Source organism: Nuphar pumila, chromosome 14 (genome assembly GCF_984573655.1).
Source record: "Nuphar pumila chromosome 14, dmNupPumi1.hap1.1, whole genome shotgun sequence".
Classification (NCBI taxonomy): Eukaryota; Viridiplantae; Streptophyta; class Magnoliopsida; order Nymphaeales; family Nymphaeaceae; genus Nuphar; species Nuphar pumila.
The window spans coordinates 74827144-74850701 of NC_143262.1; the positions used below are offsets into that span (position 1 = coordinate 74827144).

The 23558-nt window shown below is 39.7% G+C and overlaps 1 protein-coding gene across 1 annotated transcript in view; it reads right to left on the reverse strand.

Moving 5' to 3' along the window:
- Positions 1–23558, reverse strand: part of LOC149816990 (exocyst complex component EXO70A1-like) — a 159823-nt gene that overhangs the window by 51297 nt on the left and 84968 nt on the right. The window contains exon 7 of the mRNA XM_089987308.1: positions 17639–17844. Within this exon, the coding sequence (XP_089843434.1) occupies positions 17639–17844 (206 nt within the window). The remainder of the gene's footprint in view (positions 1–17638; positions 17845–23558) is intronic.

The following is a 23558-nucleotide window of genomic DNA, read 5'->3' on the forward strand; positions in this document are numbered from 1 at the left end:
TGGCCTTGTACCTTTCAATAGAACCATCAAATTTGTACTTTATTGTATATACACATTTACATCCAACAATGTCAGCATCTGTTGGGGAATCAACTAGATCCCATGTATGCTGAGAGACTAAAGCATCCATTTCTTCTTGCATAGCCAGCTTCCAGCGATTATCAAGCTCTGTCTGTTGATAGTTCAGAGGAATAGTTTCAGCAGATAAGGCTGAAATAAAAGACTTCATCTGATTTCCAATTCTGGCATCGGAGACAAAATGAGATATGGGATATAAGGTACATTGTCGTGTCCCCTTTCGTAGAGTAATAGGCATGTTATCATCATCATGAAGATCACTATTGTCAGTAGAACTTACCTCAGGAGAAGAAGAAGATGAAGGCACTTGCGGAGGTGGAGCTCTACGCACATATACGAATGGAGGATTATGAAATCTGGAAGAGGATGAAGTTTGGTTCGGTAATGAGGGCACGAATTCCAAAGGAAAAGGAGGTATAGGTAATGAAAAAGACTCAGCTGGATCAACCTGCAGAGGGGAACCGGTACTAGAGTAATATGGAGTGGATTCCAAGAAAGATACATCCGCACTGACATACTCTCGGCGAGAAATAGGATCATAGCATCGATATCCCTTTTGATTTTTGGGATAACCTATAAATATGCATTTTGTAGCTTGAGCAACTAATTTATCACGGTCAGGACCAAGTTTGTGGACAAAACAAACACATCCAAATATTTTGGGCGAGAAAGAGAAGAGTGGGGCATTAGGTTTTAGGATATGTAATGGAATTTGATCACCCACGGAAGATGAAGGCATGCGGTTGATCAGATAACAAGCAGTGGTAATCGCATCACCCCAGTATAACGCAGGTGTTGAAGACAGGTGGTTTTAAGTGAAGTTCTTTTATATTTAATGCCATTTGTAATTTTGCCTTTATTATGGACTTGGCTGTAATTATTTCTTTAAGCCTCTCTCTATTTAACATAGAGAGAGACCCTAATAACAAGTATCGAGTCCTCTCTTCCTGTGCAGTCGTCTCTCTCTCTCTCTCTCTCTCTCTCTCTCTCTCTCTCTCTCTCTCTCTCTCTCTTCTCTCTCTCTATCTAGGGTTCGGTGCATCTTCTACATGGTATCAAAGCATAGCCGATCGTGGGAGCGTGATCGATAGCCGATCGTGATCGTGGGAGCATGATCGAGTGTGATCAAAGCACAGTCGACCGTGGAAGTTTTCTCGATCGTGATCAAACTTCTATCTAATGAAACTATTTCTCCAATCAGGTCAGCGATTAAAAATTTTTTTTAAGATCTGATGAAAGATTTGGGCGTGCTGCTGGTCGTGGATGCTTGTTGTGGGTTTGGTAGCTTCTCGGGGTTTTTTTTCGTGACTACCTGTTGCTGAGTTTCTTCTTCGCTGTGAGTTCCTGTCGTGGTTCTTTGTTGCCGAGTCTTATTTCATTCCAGGTTGACTATGCTGTTGGTAAGTGTTGACGAATGTTGGTTATTTCATTCCCTGGTGAGTTTCGGTTGCTGTTGGTGATTCTGCATATGTTTGGGCCCTGTTTTTTCGTGATTTCATGGCGTGAGACCTTGATATCGTGGACATGGGTACAGTTTGCACTGAACCACGTTAGCTCCTGTGTGTTAATCTATTTGCTTTCTGATCTGCCGTGAATGTGTGAAAGATATCAGTGCTTCTATCCTGATATTTCAGCCGTGAATGTGTTAATCTATCAATGTTTTGATTTCATCCATGATACCCTGATATTTGGGCCCTGAGTTTTTTTTGTATCGTGAGTTCATGTTGCGACTTCCTAGTTTTTGAAGAAACAACAATCAAACAAGTAGTGGTGTTGCTTGTGATTGAAAAATGACTGATTGTCGAGCTGTATATGTCCGAGGAGCAGCCCATGTTATGAACCAGGTTCTGCGTATGCAGAGTTATGTTGGTCGTGATTCACTGACGTGTTGAAAAAAAAAATTATGGTTGTGGGCTGTTGTCCCTTACTGTAGTGAGTTTTTTTTGTGTGAACAGTTGCTGATTGTCATATCGGTTGATGTGTGGGTGGTACACACGTGTTTCCCTGAGTTGATTGGAGTCTGTCTAGTTTTTTTGTTTGCTGAACCAGAAGTATGGCTGAAACTTCGAAAGGTGATTCAAAATTGGAAAATATTGGAGAATATAAAGCTTTTGCCAATCCATTTTCGTACGACTCGTCTGTAAGGTTGAATGAAACTAACTATGCTAGGTGGTCCAGAACATTTATGATGTCGGTATCTGGACATCGTAGAAAACATGTCTTGTTGGAAGACGAACCCAATGAAAAGGTGAGAAAATATGTTACCTGGAATGAAGATAATGACATAGTTATGTCATGGATTATGAATAGTGTTGAACCTCATATTGCAGATGGTTTAATTTACTATAATACAGCCAGACAGATGTGGGACAATCTTCGAGATACGTACTCACAAGAGACTAATGTGAGTCGTATCCTGCAAGTTGAACAGGAAATATATAATTTACAGCAGGGCGATCAAACCTTAGCCCAATACTATGCCTCCGTAAAAGCTGCCTTTGAAAGACTTAATGCTCACAGACCTCTCTGCTGTTCGAAACAAAAGGATCATCAAAAACAAACTATGGTTGCTCGGTTTCTTATAGGTTTATCTTCAGAAGTTGATTCCTTCCACCATATTATTTCAGTGTGAAGCATGTCAGTTGGGCAAGCATCATCGAAGTTCATTCCCTTCGAGTCAGAGTCAGTCTAGTAATAAAGTCTTTGAACTTCTCCATGCAGATGTATGGGGTCCTAGTAAGATTCCTACTAGGACTCAGTGTCGATATTATCTAGTTATTGTTGATGATTTCTCTAAGTTGTCATGGGTGTTTTTAATAAAGGAACGATCTGAAGTTCCAAGTATTCTCCAATCTTTAATTCTTGAAATAAAAACTCAGTTTGAATCTATTGTCAAGATTGTTCGCACTGATAATGCTCTCGAGTTTAAATCAAAAGGTCTGTTACAATTTTACCAAGATAATGGCATCTAACCCCAAACTTCATGTGCATATTCATCTCAACAAAATGGGGAGGCTGAGCGAAAACATCGTCACCTGCTTGATGTTGCCAGGACCATTATGATTCAATCCAATGTTCCTGCGTTATACTGAGTTGATGCGATTACAACTGCTTGTTATCTGATCAACCGAATGCCTTCATCTTCTGTGGGTGATCAAATTCCAATTCATATCCTAAAACCCAATACCCCCCTCTTCTCCCTCTCGCCCAAAGTATTTGGATGTATTTGTTTTGTACACAAACTTGGCCCTGACCGTGATAATAGTTGCTCAAGCTACAAAATGCATATTTATAGGTTATCCCAAAAATCAAAAGGGATATCGATGTTATGATCCTACTTCTCGCCGAGAGTATGTCAGTGCGGATGTCTCTTTCTTGGAATCCACTCCATATTACTCTAGTACCAGTTCCCTGCTGCAGGTTGATCCAGTTGAGTCTTGTCTATTACCTATACCTCCTTTTCCTTTGGAATCCGTACCCTCATTCCCGAACCAACCTTCATCCTCTTCCAGATTTCATAATCCTCCATTGGTATATGTGCGTAGAGATCCACCTCCGCAAGTGCCTTCATCTTCTTCTTCCCCTGAGGTAAGTTCTACTGACAATAGTGATCTTCATGATACTGATAACAGGTCTATTGCTCTACGAAAGGGGACACGACAATGTACCTTATATCCCATATCTCATTTTGTCTCTAATGCCAGAATTGGAAATCAGATGAAATCTTTTATTTCAGCCTTATCTGCTGAAACTATTCCTCTAAACTATCAGTAGGCAGAGCTTCGTACTCGCTGGAAGCTGGCTATGCAAGAAGAAATGGATGCTTTAATATCTCAACATACATGGGATCTAGTTGATTCCCCAGCAGATGCCGACATTGTTGGATGTAAATGGGTATATACCATAAAGTACAAATCTGATGGTTCTATTGAAAGGTACAAGGCGAGATTAGTTGCAAAAGGGTATACTCAGACATATGGTATTGATTTCTTTGAAACTTTTTCTCCTGTTGCACGGATGGGTACCATTCGTCTTGTTCTCTCAGTAGCTGTTCAGCATGGTTGGAACTTATACCAATTAGATGTGAAAAATGCATTTCTATATGGGGATTTATCTGAGACTGTTTACATGCAACAACCTCTAGGATTCGCGGTTGAGGGAGAGTGTCAGAAGGTGTGTAGATTGAAAAAGGTGATTTATGGCTTGAAACAAAGTCCTCGTGCATGGTTTCAAAAGTTGTTTGAAGTGATGTCACGCTTTGGCTTTAATAGGTCAGCAGCAGATCATACACTATTTATAAAGAAAACTAGCTCTGGCATAGTTGTTATGGTGGTATATGTGGATGACATCATTCTTACAGGAGATGATGTGAAAGCTATTGAAGCCACAAAGGCTCATCTTCAAAAACGCTTTGTTACAAAAGACCTTGGTTCACTCAGGTATTTTCTGGGTATAGAAGTTGCTAGGAGCCGTGAACGGATGGTTTTGTCTCAACGGAAGTATGTTCTTGACTTATTAAAGGAAACAGGAATGTTGGGAGCTAAACCAGCAAATATTCCCATGACCATAAAGTTCAGTTGTTTGAAGAAGGGTCAAAATTGGTTGATAGCAAAAGCTATCGCTCCCTAGTAGGGAAGCTACTGTATGTAACTGTGACCAGGCCAGATATTGCTTTAGCAGTAAGCAAACTTAGCCAGTTTAAGGACAAGCCAACTGAGGTACACTGTAATGAAACTATTATGATTCTCAGATATCTAAAATCTTCACCTGGAAAGGGGTTATTGTTCAGGAAAGGTGGAACTCTGAAGATAGTGGCCTATTCTGATGCTGACTATGCAGGATCTCTAGTGGATAGAAAATCTACCACAGGATTCTGTGTGTTTTTGGGAGACAACTTGATCTCTTGGAGAAGTAAGAAACAAAATGTGGTTTCTAGGTCGAGTGCAGAATCAGAATATCGGGCTATGGCCCAAACAGCTGCTGAATTGATGTGGGTTCCTACTGTTCTTCATGATCTTCAGGTGAAGGTTTCCTCTCCCATGACCATGATGTGCGATAACAAAGCTGCAACACATATAGCGAACAATCCTGTATTTCATGAGAGAACAAAGCACATTGAGGTTGATTGCCACTATGTAAGGGATATGGTTCAAGCTGGTCATATCACTACTAGATATCTAAAGTCGGAAGACCAAGTTGCAGATATGTTTACAAAACCTCTTGCTAGACCAAATTTCTCAAAATGTTGTGACAAGCTGAGCATGATTGATATCTATGCTCCAGCTTGAGGGGGAGTGTTGAAGACAGGTGGTTTTAAGTGACGTTCTTTTATATTTAATGCTATTTGTAATTTTGCCTTTATTATGGACTTGGCTGTAATTATTTCTTTAAGCCTCTCTCTATTTAACATAGAGAGAGACCCTAATAACAAGTATCGAGTCCTCTCTCTCTCTCTCTCTCTCTCTCTCTCTCTAGGGTTCGGTGCATCTTCTACAGCAGGAACATTAGATTGAATCATAATGGTCCGGGCAACATCAAGCAGGTGCCTATGTTTTCGCTCAGCCACCCCATTTTGTTGAGATGAATAGGCACAGGAAGTTTGAGGTTGGATGCTATGATCTTGGTAAAATTGTAACAAAACTTTTGATTTAAACTCAAGAGCATTATCAGTTTGAACAATCTTGACAATAGATTCAAACTGAGTTTTTATTTCAAGAATTAAGGATTTGATAATACTTGGAACTTCAGATCGTTCTTTTATTAAAAACACCCATGACAACTTAGAGAAGTCATCAACAATAACTAGATAGTATCGACACTGAGTCCTAGTAGGAATCTTACTAGGACCCCATACATCTGCATGAAGAAGTTCAAAAACTTTATTACTAGACTAACTCGAATGGAACGAACTTCGATGATGCTTGCCCAGTTGACATGCTTCACACTGAAATGATGTGGTGGAAGGAATTTGAGGAAAGACCGAGCGAAGCTTTAATAATGAAGGATGACCAAGACGACGATGCCACTGAACGGGACTGAATAAGTGTTCCACTGCAGCATGAACATTACCCATTGGATGATGTAGGTAGTAAACTCCATTTTCTTCATAGCCTCCACCAATCTTCTTCCCCGTCAGCAAATCCTGAAAATGACAACCCATCGGATCAAATATTACTCTACAGTTTTGTTCTCTTATAAGGCAACTAACAGAGAGTAAACTTTGAGGAAAGTTTGGAGCATGAAGAACATTTTGCAACTGTAATGAGGAGGATATAGAAATATTTCCCTGACCAACAACCGGGGAGGAACTCCCATCGGCTAATGAGACTCCTCGATGAGCATTAATATCCTTTAGATCTGAAAAAACAAGTGAATTTCCACATAAATGTCTGGAAGCACCAGAGTCAATAATCCACTTACTGTCAGTCGGATGAAGATGATTTTCGGTTGAATAGGCAACACCAGCTACAGGAGGGGTGGAACTTAAAGGACGAAGAGCTATCAACTCATTATATTCAGCACGACTGAGGGTGATACTACTGTCACTTGCAGAGATATTTTCCTGTACCTTTGTTGCCTCGAGAGTAGTAACATTTGCTTTAGGAGCATATGACTTTGATGAAGAAGAGGTTGGCCGGCCATGCTTATCCCAGCAACGATCTTCTAAATGTCCAGATTTTCCACAGAATGTGCATTGAAGCTTTCCTCTGCCTCCCATACCTCGTCCACGACCTCGTCCTTTGATATTCTGAAGATTTCCACGCCCATAACCAGATAAGACAACTAGAGCAGATGACTGAGTCACAGGCTGAGATTGTGGAAGAGAGACCGCAAGTCTACTCAGACGATTATATGCCTCAACAAGAGTAGGTACATCTGAACCAGTCAACATTTGGACTTTTGCAACAGAGAATTCTGAAGATAAACCTATAAGTTACCGAGCAACCATAGTTTGTTCTTGATGATCCTTTTGTTTCGAACAGCAGAGGGGTCTGTGAGCATTAAGTCTTTCAAAGGCAGCTTTGACGGAGACATAGTACTGGGCCAAGGTCTGATCTCCCTGTTGTAAATTATATATCTCCTGTTCAACTTGCAGGATACGACTCACATTAGTCTCTTGTGAGTACGTATCTCGAAGATTGTCCCACATCTGTTTGGTTGTATTATAGTAAATTAAACCATATGTAATAGGGGGTTCAACACTATTCATAATCCACGACATAACTATGTCATTATCTTCATCCCATGTAACATATTTTCCCACTTTTTCAGTGGGTTCGTCTTCCAACAAGATATGTTTTCTACGATGTCCAAATACCGACATCATAAACGTTCTGGACCACCTGGCATAGTTCGTTTCATTCAACCTTACAGAAGAGCCGTATGAAAAGGGATTGGCAAATGCCTTATACTCTCCAATATGTTCCAATTTGGAATCACATTTTGAAGTTTCAACCATACTGAAGATATACTTTTGTTTCAGCAGAGATAAAAATCTGGACAGACTTCAATCAACACAGAGAATAGCGTGTGTTACACTCACACATTAACCGATACGACAACCAGCAGTTGTTCACACACACAAAAAGACCATGACAGTAAGGAACAGCAGCCCACAACAAGAATATTTTCCCAGCACAGCAGGGAATCAAGCCTGCAGTTTCCACAACAGTAGTGAACAACAGCCCACAAACATGAATAATAGTTTTAATTTTTTTTTTCAGCACAACAGGGAATCACGACCAACATAACTATGCATACGCAGAAACTGAATCATAACAGAGGCAGCTCCCAGACATATATAGCTCGACAGTCAGTCATATCTCAATCACGAGCAAAAGCACAACAAGTGCAATTGCTTTTTCTCCCAAATAACAGGAAGTCACGAAAACAGAAAAAACCACGACAAGGAGATTGTTGTTGTGCCCAAACATCAGGATATCACGGCAATAAAACTCGGCAACAAAATATCACGGCAGGAAATCACGACAGAGAAAAAACTTGGCAACAGGGAATTAAAGCCACAAACTCGGCAACAGAGAATCACGACAGGAACTCACGGCAGGGATAAAACTCGGCAACAGGGAATCACGGCAAAAAAAACGAAAAACGAGGAGCTACCAGACCAACAGCACGCATCCACGACCAGCAGCACACATCCTGCTCCCTTAGATCTGATGACAGATCTGGGCCATGACCTTGGTCAAATCCCAGATCTGTTATCAGATCTTACACAGAAAAATAAACAGCTGACCTGATTGAAAAATTTTCGTTGGTGTAGATTAATCGTAGTTTGATCACGATCGATCACGCTCCCACGATCGATGGCTTTGATACCATGTAGAGAGATGCATCGAACCCTAGGTAGAGAGAGAGAGAGAAGGGAGAGAGAGAGATGGCTGCACAGGAAAAAAAACACGTTAATTCATATTAGGGCTGCTCTCTATGTTAAATAGAGAGAGGCCAAAAGAATAAATTACATCTAAGTCCATTATTAAGTAAAAATATCAAATAACCTCCAAACTAAGAAGATTTAAACTTAAACCACCTATTCTCAACAATATGCATGTCATTATCTATACTTTTAGAGTTAAAACCGATGTTTATATGGAGTCTAGTCATAAGAAGCTATGTTTCAAATTTCGTCCAATTCGGAGTTAAATTGGCAAAGTAATGAGTTTTTTCGTGAAACAGAGCGAATTCCAGCGAGATCCAGATCCAGACCCAAATAAGCATAACGATTTTTTGATTTTGGATCAAGGATGGATCACATTGAACCAACCCAAGATCCATCCACGTTTTCTAAAAGGGGTACCCAGTAATTTCTGAGAAAAGTTTTGAGTGTTTTCAAAATTACTCTTTCATAAGAGTGTTTTTGAATTTCTTAAAAATATTAGACAAAAGGGGGGGCGTCCCATTCTGAGTTTTGTCCAAGATTTCTGAGAGAACCTCCATCCCAGCATAGCCATCTCCATCTCCTACCTTCCACCTCCATTTCGTAGCACCGAGGAGCTTTCCGGGTGTTGCGCCGCCGAGGAGTTTTCTAGGTGTCTTCCATTTCTCTCTTTCCACATCTTTTTGTTTATTTTATTTTTGTGTCCAGCTCTACTAATTTTCTGATTTTTGTGTGCTGCTGCAAGGCAGCCATTGATGAAGCTTAGTCTTCGGACCGAGGAGATTTCCGGATGCTTTCCGACCGAGGAGATTTTTGGGCCCTCACGCGAGCCGAGGAGTTTTACAGGCTAGCGCTTCTTTCCAGTCTACCGTCCTTCAAACCACCGCCACCGTTCCGTTCGTTGAGCTGCTGAAAGTTGCAGACATTAGCAGAGGATTAGTGGAAGCCGTGGGAGGCCTCAAATCGCAGACCAAGCACGGATCGTCCGGTAAGATTCGTTGCTCTTCTTTGTAATTTTGTGTTTTTCGCTATTTTGCATAAATCGGCTAGCCCATGTCTAGCCGGTTTTGATGTTTTATATTTTTTTTTAAGTCTGATTTTTTACAGCAGATCCAATATCTGAAAATCCAGTTTGTTGATACCCTAAGATCAATTCTAGTTAATAATTTAGTGTAAATAACAATCCGTATTTGATTTGTTTCATTATTTTAATTAAAAAACATTTTTTTTGTTAGTCTTTTGTAAAAACATTTTGCAAGGGGGTTGTCATCTTCCTCAAGGAGGAAGACAGCCATGGCTGGACCAGCAAGGTCCTAGGCTTCTTTTAGTAAGTAGTATTGTGTTTAGAAAGTGTTTGTTTTGGCTATATTCATTGAATTTAGGTTTAGTCAATAGTTAGTCTAATTAGCTATTTTTTTTATTTCTAATTGTTAGCTATTAACAAATTTTTTTGTAGTACAAGTTTACCCATATTATTAATATTAATATTAGTTACGTTAGTATATAGGTAGTTAGTTTAGGTTAGTATAATTTTATAAGCTTCAAATTTTAATTGAAGGGCACTCATGGATTTTTAAACATTGAGCGATTTTTTTGGAATCTAGGGGGTTTCAAATTTTGGTGGTTTTTATTTTGGGTAAGTTTGGGTCTTCCTTGAAGACCCAGCCTAGAGAGAATCCCATTATCTGTATATTAAGTAAGAGCATTTAAACTTCAAAGCTATTACTTAATATTCATTTGTTTGATTTAAAGAGGAGATCATTTTCTCAATTGAATAGCTAATTCAAAAACGAGTGGGCCCATTTGGGGCTGACGTTTTTGGATTAGCAAAGACAATGTTCTCCTAAGGTAAGATTGCATGGGGTCCCACCTAAATTCACTTCAGCCCAAACAGGAAATTAATGGCCCTTCTCTTAATTAGGCTAGTTCTTAGGCATAGACGTCTCATCCTTTCATTTAGCAATTTAGTATAGTATAGTTATTACAATTTTTTTAACTATTTAGTCAAGGTTGACTTAGATGTTTTAGGTAGTGTATACCCCTTTATTAAGTGACTTTGCATGCTAGCTAGATCAGTAGGTGTTGGTAATTAAACTTCTTTTATTATTATTATTTCATTGCATAAAGTATTTAGAATTCGAGTAGGTCCCACTTAGTGTAACTTTTAGAATAGTTTAGAAATCTTTGAAATCATACAATTATCAGAGTCTAAATAGTACTTCAGCGGAAAATGATATTTTTAAAACAACAAGTCAATGGACCTTGAGCGCATTACAGCGTAAACTTTCCTTTACCGAATTCCGCACAACTATTAAAATCAAATGGTTTTAAATTGCAATTTCAATGATTGAGAATTTGTTTGTTGAAACCAAGAAGAAGTTTACTAAAACAGTTTTAGTAACTCAAGGTTTAATAAAAAGAGAAATTTTGAAATACACTTTATACCAAATTTATCAACATGTCCTCAGAAGCAAAACGTCAGGGAAAGAGCTCTATCTTGATCTCATCACGCCATCGTGTCATTGCAGACTGTACTACCTATCAATTTTCTGCCCATAAAATGGGTCAGTTTCACTAAAAACTGGTAGGTGCACATACAGGACGATATAGAACATAGTTAAGCAAAATAATTTAATATGTCAAGTAGACAGGCAATTATATACCAATTTAATTCCAACAGATTCATGGAGTAACTATCATGAGCAAAATGCTAAAACTATTACAAGCATTTCACTGGCACAAGTAGACTAATTATTATAAGCAAAAAACTGCATAAGCAAGCAAAATACGATGTTACATCAACCACACACACAATTTCATAAGTATTGAAACTCGTTGCATGCTATAGCTTTCATACGTGCATAACTCAACAATTGTGTGATCAGATTTAAATTAGGTTTCGATATTAACTGGCCAAGTGGGTACGCACAAGGCACGACTCTAGAAACAGCCTAGACTGATCCGAGGGTTTATTATGCTATGTATTTTATGATAACCCGGATAACTGGCTGAGTCCGCACCTAAAGGGACGGTCGGTGACCAAGAGAGAAATCCCCAAAGCATCATAAACAATGGATGCATCCCGAACATGGAGAGCTACCACCTAGGATAATTATGGTAGTCTCCTTCCCCTAACTCCAATGAATGGGTAAGCCGATTCTTTTGCTCGTAACTGTCATTAATGACTTGTTCATCGAAGTTTTTGTACCTTCCCGTCCTCTCTCCTGACAGGAGTCAGCGGTTCGAATGAGTACATCAGGGGTAGTTAACTGAAGACCCATTCTATATACTCTGGTCTTTCGACCCAACTCGAGTATCTTGCCGGTGAAGGCGGAAATCATCACTTATTTATGTGATCTCAGCATTTTGTTATTTGCACTCATCAAGGTTGCCACAACCTACTCATCCAATCATCGCAACGTAAGAAGACGTACTTGTCAAAAAGTACGGACGTACTTGTCAAAAGTACGACTACGATAAAAGGAATATGGTTTTACCAAAGAAACCCCAATAGATATTATCTGCATAAGAAGTAATACAACACAATTTGACAAGATAAGTGTTGAATTCATTTCAACAATATGATACTTTCACATATTTTGCATATTTTATGATACAAGGTCGTCTCAGATCTCTCGTCCGATCAACAAAGTACTTAACATGTCGTGCATGTCTAAAAGTACGCAACACTGAAAAAGGGAGGTGCGTAGGCTTCTCAAAAGGAACACACAACACACAACTTCATAACGATCCAAAAAATATAGGAGAGCTCATTTGGCATGATCCATCCTTAAAAGCCACAATGCCACATTAAGTCATTCACACAAGGCACAACAATATCAATCTTGCATCCAAAATTTATCTTAGTATCGACATGCGACACTAGATTAATAAATGAAGAATGTGTCCTTCAACAGAACCCCACTCATTCATAGGCTCATACCCCTGATCGGGGTTATAAAATATTTCTCCCAAGTGTGTGGACCTGGGAGGGCCCAAATGTGACTTCGCAATCCGGCAGGACTTAAAACTTAACTTTGCAAAAGTTGTGCATTTGAAGAGCATTGGGTTTGCAGAAGGAAACCCTCTTTAAAAGAACTATAGCGCACAAGCGCCACTTTTAGTGTTTTGAAAACAACCGAAATCAGGTTAGGCACAAGACTACATTTATGTAAGTACATATTTACCATAAGTGTGAGCATATGCAGATTATAATATGACAACAAGCAACTCTCAACTTGCAATGCCGTACATCGAGCGAAAAGCACATAAGTAACACACGAGGTACCAAAACCATACCTTGACCACTTAGATAGGCAAACACATAAGGTCATAAGTAATACACGAGACACGAAGTCGTACCTCACTCAAAGGAAACGTGCAGGCAAAAACATATGCAAGCAAACAAGAGCATAGATATTGCACGAAGTACGAAACCACACCTCAAACTCATAAGCAACTATGCAAAATAATGATCGAAAAATGAAATTGTACCTCGACCCATGAGCATGCAAACAAGAAAATACGCAATGCAGAAGCAATATAACTCTAAGCATGTCTAGCACGAGCATCTTAATTATTTCAACTTAAATAGGTTCATTTATTGCCCTTTGTGCGACTTTACCCTACCTTGGAATGTCGTGCAGCAGCGTGTGTCTACGGGTGTAGATACGAGGGTCGGGCCGCGGAGCACGAACGGGACCTATTGCGTAAATCTGCAAGAGTGTGAGAGTTATAATGACGTAGTTGACAAAAAGAACAGAAGGCCAGTGGTAAGACTTGCCCTGTCGGCGGAATCAAATGAGTGGCAGGAGTATCGGCCCTTGACTGACCAAACAACGAATGACAGGGGCCTCGGCCCCTGTCTGACAGGACAGCGGATGGCAGGGGCCTCAGCCCCCGCCTGACAAAGCAATAAATGGCGAGGCCCCTGCCGGCCAAAACAACGAACGACAGGGGTCTCGGCCCCTGCCTGCCAAAACAACAAACGGCAGGGGTCTCGGCCCTTGCCTGCCAGAACATCAAACGGCAGGGGTCTCGGCCCCTGCCTGCCAAAACATCAAACGGCAGGGGTCTCGGCCCCTGCCTAACGAAATAAATAAATGGCAGGGGCCTTGGCCCCTGCCTGACAAAACAGCCAATGGCGGGGGCCTCGGCCCCTACCTCACGAAAACAACAAATGGCAGGGACTTGGGTCCCTGCCTGACAATACTGGACGACAGGGGCCTCGGCCCCTTCAAAACAATGAATGGCAGGGGCTTCAGTCCCTGCCAGACAAAACAAAAACTGGCAGAGGCCTCGGCCCCTGCCTGACGAAACGAAATAATGGCAGGGGGGTCCGGCCCCTGCCTGACGGAACAGTGGCGAAACAAGGGGGAAGGTGCGACAGGGGGGTGTCGGTCCCCTGCCACCCTTCAGGTAGGCATAGAGGGAAATAGGAGGGCACGACACAGGCGGTATGCCGTCTGTCGGCCTCTCGGCAAGCCCTCCAGGAGAGAAAAAAAAAGAGGAGGAGGGTGCCGCAGGGGTGACTGGCCCCCTGTCGGCTCTCCGGCAACTTAAAGAGACAGGGCCCCATAGGCCACCTGTCGGGCCTCTGATAGATGCAGAGGGAGCGGGAAGAGGATCAGAAGGCGGGGGAGGAGAAGGCCGAGGAGATAGAGGGCGTACTTGGAAAGGGGCGCCGTCGTCTCCCTTGCGAGGTCGTCGGTGGCGGCGATTTGGGAGAGGCAGCAGCATCGGGAGGAGAGGAGGAGGAGAAGAGAAGGGAGGTGTGCCTCCCCTCCCCTCCTGCCCTTCTCTTAAAGACTCGGGGGAGGCGACAATCGGGGAAACCCTCAAGGGGTTTCCTTATCCTGCCAAGGAGGGTGGAGTGGCGCGGGTGAGGTGCGGCGCACAGGGGAGAGTTTTGCCCTCACCTTGCGTCAGGTTTTAAAATCCCAACGAGAACGAGCCTGGGTCGGGTCCCGACCCGACCCGGGTCCGATAAATTTTTTTTTTTTTTAACGTGGGTTTTACACTTAGGGGACGGTTCATGGGAGATAGTAGTCAATTATCTTTCTTTTGTTTTAGTATACTTCTAGATAAGTTCTTTGTATATGTGAGTGTTATAATTCATACCTTACAGTGTGGTTAATGTTTCATTAATTTTGAGATTGATTAATACTCATTGTATAATACTTGCATGTAGTGACTCATTGCATTAGAATTAATTCATATTTTTGTTAGATAATTTAGGTTTCTTGTTTTAAATTAATTCTTTAGCATAATTAATTTTATTCACTAGGTGTGAATGGTCTGTTATTGCCTAAGCTTAATGTAATAATGCATGAATCATAATGCCTTTAATTGAATTGAATTGAACTTTGGAAACCGATTTTATAGTTAATTGCAGATGTCATTTTATGTGCAATTTTTCAAGATTTTTCTGAAAAATTATTCTATTCTCTTTATTCACGTGTCTATTGTCTGGAAACCAAATTTCAACTCATTCAGAGTTGATTTGGTTGGGTTTTAAAGCGTTTTTCAAAAACCAGATTTCTAAATTTTCGAATTTTGGGACACATATTCTCCAGAATTTAGCAATCTTGAAATGCTTATGTTCGGAGCTATCAGATGAATTTTGAGTTACGTAAAGTCTAGCAGATTCTTGCACGTGTCAGGAATCCAACAAAACAAAAATCATCCAATTCGGACTCCGTTTGAGCCTTCAAACACTCTGTTTACGGAAACTTGTCACAACGTAATTCATGCACTATCACACAGGCAAAGCCGACATTTCGCTGACCGATTAATTTTCTGCAATTTTTCATAGTTTCCTACATATTTTGTAGTTAGATTTCAGAGTTTAGCATAATTAGTTTAGATTAAATTAATTAGTTTTATTAGAATTCACATTTTAGTTTAGTTTTAGTTTAATTACAAAGTAGTAATAGTTGTTATTTTTAGAATTAGTTCTAGTGTAATTTTTGAATTAATTGTCATAATTTTATTTACTGACTTAGTATTTTTATTTTTTATAGGTTAACAAGCATACTGCAGGTCGAAAGGCGTACTTATTCTAATGGTGTAAAGCCATAGCTTATGAAAGGACAAAAATGCCTTTACAGACTTGAAGGAGTGCTTGAGCAGCGTAGCTTAGATTTTTTTTATAGTTTAGTTAATTCATAGTTAGTGTAATTGTAACTTGTAGTTGTAGACAAATTTTTTTAATATTAATTAAGTGCAATATTTAGATTTAATTGGAATATTATCCCGTTCCCTGTGGATTCGACCCGTACTCGCTACGAAAGTGGAAAGTCGGTTTTTAATATTTGGTTGTCGATTTTCCAAAGCTTTTATTGAAAAATTATGTTTTAAAAATACCACTGCAAAAAAATCAACCACATTGCACTGAAGTCATGCATATTTCTGTTATGCATTAGATCATGCATATTTACTTATGATATATGAATGAATGCATGATATATGTTTTTTTTCGCGTAATAGCATGTCTTTAATGTTTGGTTATTGTTTTCTTTTGATATAAGATGTTTTCTCTTGTTTAGCAATTGTTTCATGTTATTTACATGCTTGCTTAAGTTAGGAATTTGTCATAAATGCATTTTCTCTAAATTATTGCATGAATTACTATCTTTATTCTTTATGTTCATTTGTTTCACTAGAGGGATTCGTACACAGAATTCCTCGGATTTCTGACACCCCTACTTTTATGGTTTTTGCAGCCGCAGGGGATCAGTGAAGTGATTTGCTTCTGGGAGAGCTACAAGTGCTACACGTTTGATAGACAATATGACTCTGTTTTTCTTTACTTTCTCTTTACATTTAATTGTCTATGTACTATGATTTTTATTATGCAACTGTCTCGAGACATTTCTTACTTAATTAATCAAATTTGGCTTGCTATGGTATGAATGATAAATGTAAGATCCCTTGTGGTTGGTTGAGTTATCCAATTATGAGTGGAACTGTAAAGGCCCCGGGTCCCTGGGAATATTTTTGCAATTGATTTAAAAAAAAAATCCGCATTTTCAAGGGTTATGAGTTGGGGTCGTTACTCTCTCTCTCCTCCCTTCTATCTAAAACTCTGCCATCTCTCTCGGATCCCCTTTCACCATCATACATGGCCCTCTTCTTCTATTTTACTTAGTGCCTTCCACCTTCTCCTGTCCCTCCCATCCTACCTTGTTTCATCTCTCCCATCTATCTTTTCACCCTCACATCTATTTTACTCCATCTTCTCTTCTTCCCATTCAACCCACTCTTGCCCCTCATCTTCCCATCTCACCCTCCTATCTCCTCCATCTCAATATTGCAGTTGCACTACAACAAGTTGCTGAGAAAAGGTAAGGTTGTTGACTTAGCCCTCCCTTCATTTTTGTCTTTTAATAGTGCCTGCAAGTTTTAGTGAGGTTTATTAGGGTGTTTATATGCAAGATCTTGATCATCTTTGCTTTAGGCTGAAAGATCTTTTTTTCTTAGTTCTTTTTTTATTTATCAGTTTTCTTGCTGCATTATAACTCAATCACTTCTAAACGTCTTTGCTTTATTCTGGTTATTTCTTTTCTTTGATAATCTAGAAGTTAGATCTTGATATTCTATGTTTCAACGTCTTTTTTCATTTATCTTGTTTATAAGATTAATGCATATTTAACATTCTTTTTTCATTGTGCTGCAAGTTGATCATGTTGGATATCAAGATTGTATAAAAGATCAATAAATGATTTTTGATGATGCACTTGCAAGTACTAGAAAGATAATTCATGCCACTTTCCTCTTATGAAAGAAACATGGCATTCAAAATATTTGCAGAAAGTAAATTACAAGAACTAGAATCCTTGCAGATGTAGTGTTTCTAAGGATTTGGTTTCTTTGACCTGAAAACACTTCCTTAGTATATGCACAGAAAAGTGTTGCTGCATTCCATCATTTATGCAATTACATTAGAGTGACATGGCTTGATGAGGCCCCAGGTTCCCAAATTGAATTAAAGAGTATAGTATGATGTGCCAGAATAGCAAAGATGTTCCAAATGGCACCCATAATTAATTTTAGAACTATTAGAATAACTTCTAAGATAGTTGAATAAATTATTAGGAAAAAATGAAAAGTGCAAAATGGCAAAGACATACCGCTAATAAAGCAAATGAGAGTATGTGGGCTTACTCAAATAGAAACTTCACGTAATTGATGACATAACTAGTCAGTGGATGCACGGTTCCATCCTGAACTACTGCTTTTGTAGCATCCTTCTCAACTGCATCCACAAAATCACCAAAAGTTTCATGGACTGTCTGTGCCAAGCGTTTGGTCAAACTTGAGGCTAAATCACGCATTTCAGTGCATGCGTTGCCCTCAAAAATCACTTCAATCTGACAAATAAATCCATGCAATTGTAAGCAGGTAAGCAAGAATAAAGAAGCTCACCAGTAAATGAAAATACAGTGATAACATAATAAAAAATCCAACCAGTAATAACTCACACTTTCATGGGAAAAGTATCAAAAGTATGTGTTAACTTTCTTAGGTGCACTCTGCAATAGCCTATAACAAATAGGGAAGGCTCAACTATTTTGGTGTTGTTCCTACTCTATTGCTTAAGCTATGCTATATTATATCCATATCCTGATTGTTTAATTCAATAGGGCATTCTAAAAGATGTATCATCACATACCATGATCAAATTATTTGATGAACATGCTCAATACGGACAAAAACATGTCACTATATGCATTATTTAACAAAAATATCCATCTACATGTCATGAAAAACAAGTGTTTAGCTTCCAAGTATAGGCTGTTAACTCTATAAATTATGCAAAACATCTACCACAATCCTTAATGACAACAGCTTTCAAAAAGTCATCTTCCTAGGTTAATTACTGTTAAGGAATGTAATATGCATAGGCCTTCATGTGTGCTACCCTCTTTTTCTTGTAAATATATTTATGCTAGAAGGGTATTTTTGTAACTAAGCTTCTAAGGCTGACGGTCAATGATTTTTGTCCCCTTGTGTATCTCTAAGGGTCGAACCCTATATGTTGTATCATTTCTATTCTTTGAAGCTAATGAAGATATACTCATTTTTCTCCTTTTGTGCTTTTTTCTTCTTGCATTCTCTCATGGCTTACTGATTATCTATATGATATCAGGGACAAATCGGCGCAAGAAGAGGATGTCTGAAGATCAAAGAAGGGAGATAGAGCTTCATTGCAGGTATGGGAGTTCATGCTGAGGTGACATCAGCCATTGGAAGAACGAACGGACATCCCAGATTTGGTCAACTTGGTTTGGGGGTTTGGTGAGATTTGATGTTAGAAGATTTATGAATCAAACTTCATTGAATTTGGTGCAGTCTTGAAATTGTTGTGGATTTTCCATGGATTCTGTGTGACATGATTTTCAAACCAGATTTCAAAAATTTTGAGATTCTGATCTGATTTCTGGTTTTTGAATGCTTGGATTGGATCCACTCATATCGTTTTTGTAATAGGAGTGCATTGAACTCGGTTTTTAAGATTCCACCAATGAACCACGTCCTTCGTAGTATACATGTCTCTAGAGAACTCTCATGCCTCATTGGGAATTTGAATTGGGTCACTATAAAGTATGGAAGCGTCCACACTTCTCACGATCTATGCTAAGATTTTAGCATTGTCTATCTACCATTCCATGTGTCTTTTCCCGAACTCAAGGGCGACGGCAACCTTTTCATCTTCATCGAGGAACTTTATGTTCCCATCGAGAATTTTTGTGAATGAGAGTTGGGGTTTCGGACAATCATCCTCAATGTATTTGATGAGGCCTTTGGACAAGATATGGTTCTCCATAGTGGAAGCCCAAGTGCAGTAGTTGGAGCCATTCAACTTGATGGGCATAATGAACAAGGATTATTTCTCCATCACGAACAAGAGAAAGTTAATGAAGAAGGATGGTCACTTGAACAATTGGCATGTTTTCCAAGAAGAGGCATGAGCACCACGATGGTCAACCACTAGGAGTGTGCACAAATAGATGCCACTAAGGGCTACACAATTTCAAGTGTGCACAAATAAGGAAGCCACTTATGGGCAAAATACAAGATCACCAAAGATATCACAAGCACAAGCCACTAAAGTGCAACAACACATAAAAAAATAAATAATTTTATTAACGCAAAATGCTTAAGAGAAGCATATATAACACAAGGGGTTTTTACCCCATATATATACAACAAAGAGAAAGAGGACTAGCCGTTGGGCTGGTCCCAATGGCTAGCCAGTTAGCTGTTAGCCTAGTCTTACGGCTAACTAGCTAGCTGTTAGACCCAGCCTAACGGCTAGCTAACAAAGACAAAAATGCCCCTATAAAGGGGATAAAAATGCAAAAACAAAGAAAATACATGAGAAAGAAAAATAAAATACATAAAAATATACATGTATATATACTACAAGGATATATGTACATACACAAATATATATTTAAGAATTGTTAAAATGTAACTCTAAATTTTATTACATGTATATATATATATAGAGAGAGAGATACATATACATCTATGTCACATGGGTGCGGGTGCGGGGGTGCGGCACCTTAAAAAACCTTGGGTGCAGGGGTGCGGCAGGGCAAAAATGTAAAATATATATATATATATATATTTTAAAGTTTTAACAGTTAACATTGTCATAATATCATTCATTATGCATGCAATATATCAACCTAAATAAAGCAATTACATAAATCAACCTAAATATCAATCCAATAAGTAAAGCAGAAAAGAACTAAATTACATACCAAAGTATATCCGGATGAAATAATGGATCTTAATAATTTTCTTCTTCATCATCAAATGCATCATTAGAAGGAATACTGGGCTCAGCTAAATCCATGTTTGTTATGTTGAAATCATGCTTTCCCTTGAAGTCACACTCTTCTGAGTTTACATCCCAAAATTTAGATGTTCCTTGTCTGTGTTACAAACCAATTTGAAAATGTTAAATACAATACAAGTATATTTAAATGAAAAACTAATAAATAATCAAATAACTAAGAGAGCAAATTAGTACACGTATTCATCATTGGTTTGCGAAAGTAATCAAAGATTTGAATGAACATATACTTAATCATCTGCACGCTTGCTGGTGAGTTTGTTCTCTTGATGTTGTGGATTTGAGAATATGTGCCCTAATTTCTTTCACAACAAGATGAACTAGCAGGCTGCGATAGCAATCTTAATGCAAGACGTTGGAGAAAAGGTGTTTCTGATCCAAATGTTGACCACCATGTGATAGGATCTATATTATCCTCTTCTCTCGCGAATAATGCCGGTTCATATAACCTCGAAGATAAAAATTTTCCAAACTCTTGTGACTTGACCTAAAAGTATGCTTCTGAAAAAAGTCTTGTCATACACATATTTCTATGTCTTGATAGCTCTGGGTCTAAATTTGGAGGGACACGACCAATACCACCAGCCCGCCACTTATTTGCATAATATTTTGGATTAAGAGAATGTGCCATGCAATGCAAAGGAGTGTTGCTCTTATCCCATCTTATGACTAAAATTAAATGAATATGATTAAAAAAATTTGAATCATCCAATGCAGAATTTTTTTCTTCATGCTTAAAAACTATAGCTTGTATTTTTTCAATCATATTATCCCATATTTCATAAACTCTGTGAAGCATGAGCTCATCCTTATCAACTTCTCTTAATATTCCCAAATAGGTTGCGTAAATTGAAGAAAGTATACCACTCTGTCCCAAAACTCATCATCAAGAATGATTTTTTTAATTTCTTGAGCCTTGATATCATCATCAGCACGATAGAATGTTCAATTTTTATCAGTCACCATGTTAACCAAAGCATTCTTCACTCTTTTAATCCTCTTCACTATCACAATGATGGACACAAAACGTGTTTCAGCGACCTTCAACAATTTCAAGTCAGAATGCCTATTAAATATAGCATTAGCACGATGATGGTTAACAACAAAATTCCTAATGCTTTTGACATTTCTTTCTAAATCTTCAATTCATGAACATAAAGCATATGCTTGTGAATTTTCTTCTTCTTTGGGGTTGCAGATGCTCTTTAGGATCAGATTTAAATTGTGTGCTACACAGGGAGTCTAAAAAATATGAGAGTACTCATTCTCCAAACTCAACGCTGCACTTTTACAAACTGGAGCATTTTTTGTAATGATTTGTACCACTTTCTGATTACCCACTTCTTTTATGACTTCTATAAACAACCCCTTCAAATACTCTGCATTTTTATATTCCCCAGATGCATCAACTGCTTTCAAGAATATTGGGTCACTAAGCGAACAAGCAATGAAATTGATCAGTGGACGCCTTTGAATATTTGTCCATCCATGAGACACAATAGAAACTCCATTTTTCTCCCATGAATATTTTTAAATCTCCAATAACCTCTCCACATTTTCCCTCTCTTCTGCAAGAAGTGTGGTTCATATTTTTTCTGAACATGGAGGCACATAGCCACTCAAATTACAATTTGCCAAGGATGTCACTAAATCCTTCCAATAAGGCTTTCTAGCCGCATTAAATGGGAGCGAACTAGAATAAAAATACCTCCCAACTTTTCTATCCAATTCTTCTCTTCCATATGTATTGAATGTTGCTTGTATCGTTCCTCTACCTCCTACATTGACTTTTCTTTTTTTTTCAGCATCTTCTTGGTGGCTTGCAAATGGCACACTAACTGCACAAGAATCGGTCATTGTCTTTCTCTTCTCATATTCTTCTTGTACTGTCTTCGCATTGCCTCGTCAACTTTTCTGCATCCTGAAATGTCATGTCCTGGTATCTTCAACAAATGAGTCTTCACTCTTGTGTAAGACCCAATAAAATCTCTTTTGCAAAGCTTGCATCGAAATCTCTTGTTTTCACCACCTTCTTTTCCAGTTTTTGCAAGTTTATCTACATGTACCTATAGTAGCCCCACATCATCAATCCCACTACAACTATCAACAAAACTAACAACAGAACTCACATGTTGGGATGAGGATGACGCAAGTCCTTTCCCTTTATCCATCATTTTTATCTTGAAAACATAAAAAAAAATATATTCAAAATTTCAAATCAATTATATAAACATTATCTTGATATAAAATATAATATATATATATATTATATAATAAAATCAGGAGCAAGGAGGGGGATCTGCCCCTCCCCTACCAAAAACAGAGAGGGACTCAGCCCCTCCCCTGAAATAAGAGGGAGCAGGGACGGGGGCTCGACCCCCTTCCCTGTTGAAAACAGAGGGAGCAGGGGGGGCTCAGCCCCGCCCCTGTCGACCCAACAAGAGAGCGAGAGGGGGGGCTCGGCCCCTCCCCTGCCAAAAATAGAGGGAGCAGGGGGGGGCTCAGCCCCTCCCCTGCCAACCCAACAAGAGAGCGAGAGGGGGGAGGGGCTCGGCCCCTCCCCTGCCGACCCAACAAGAGAGCGAGAGGGGGGGGGCTCGGCCCCTACCATAAAATCAAAGGGAGCAGGGTGGGGGGCTCGGCCCCTCCCCTACCGAAAACAGAGGGAGGGGGTGGGGCTCAACCCCTCCCCTGCCGACCCAACAAGAGAGCAAGAGGGGGGGCTTGGCCCCTCCCCTAAAATCAAAGGGAGCAGGGTGGGGGGCTCGGCCCCTCCCCTGCCGAAAACAGAGGGAGCAGGTGGGGCTTAACCCCTCCCCTGCCGACCCAACAAGAGAGCGAGAGCGGGGCCCCTCCCCTGCCGACCCAACAAGAGAGAGAGAGGGCGCAGGGGGGGCTCAGCCCCTCCCCTACCGACCCAACAAGAGAGCGAGAGGGAGCAGGGGGGCTCGGCCCCTCCATTGCCAACACAAGAAGAGAGCGAGAGGGAGCCAGAGGGTACGTACCTGCGACGAGGGAGAGGAGGAGTCTAGGAGGTGGCGTCGGGGCGTCGGGAGGAGAGAGCTCAAGCTGAGCTGTGCGAGAGAGGGGAGGAGAGGAATGATTAGGGCAAAAAAAAAATTGCCCTAATCCTCCTTTTCATCATTTTTTTAACATCCGAAACATGGACAAAAATGACCCTGGGTGCGTTGACCGCACCCAAGGTCATGTTGGCCACAC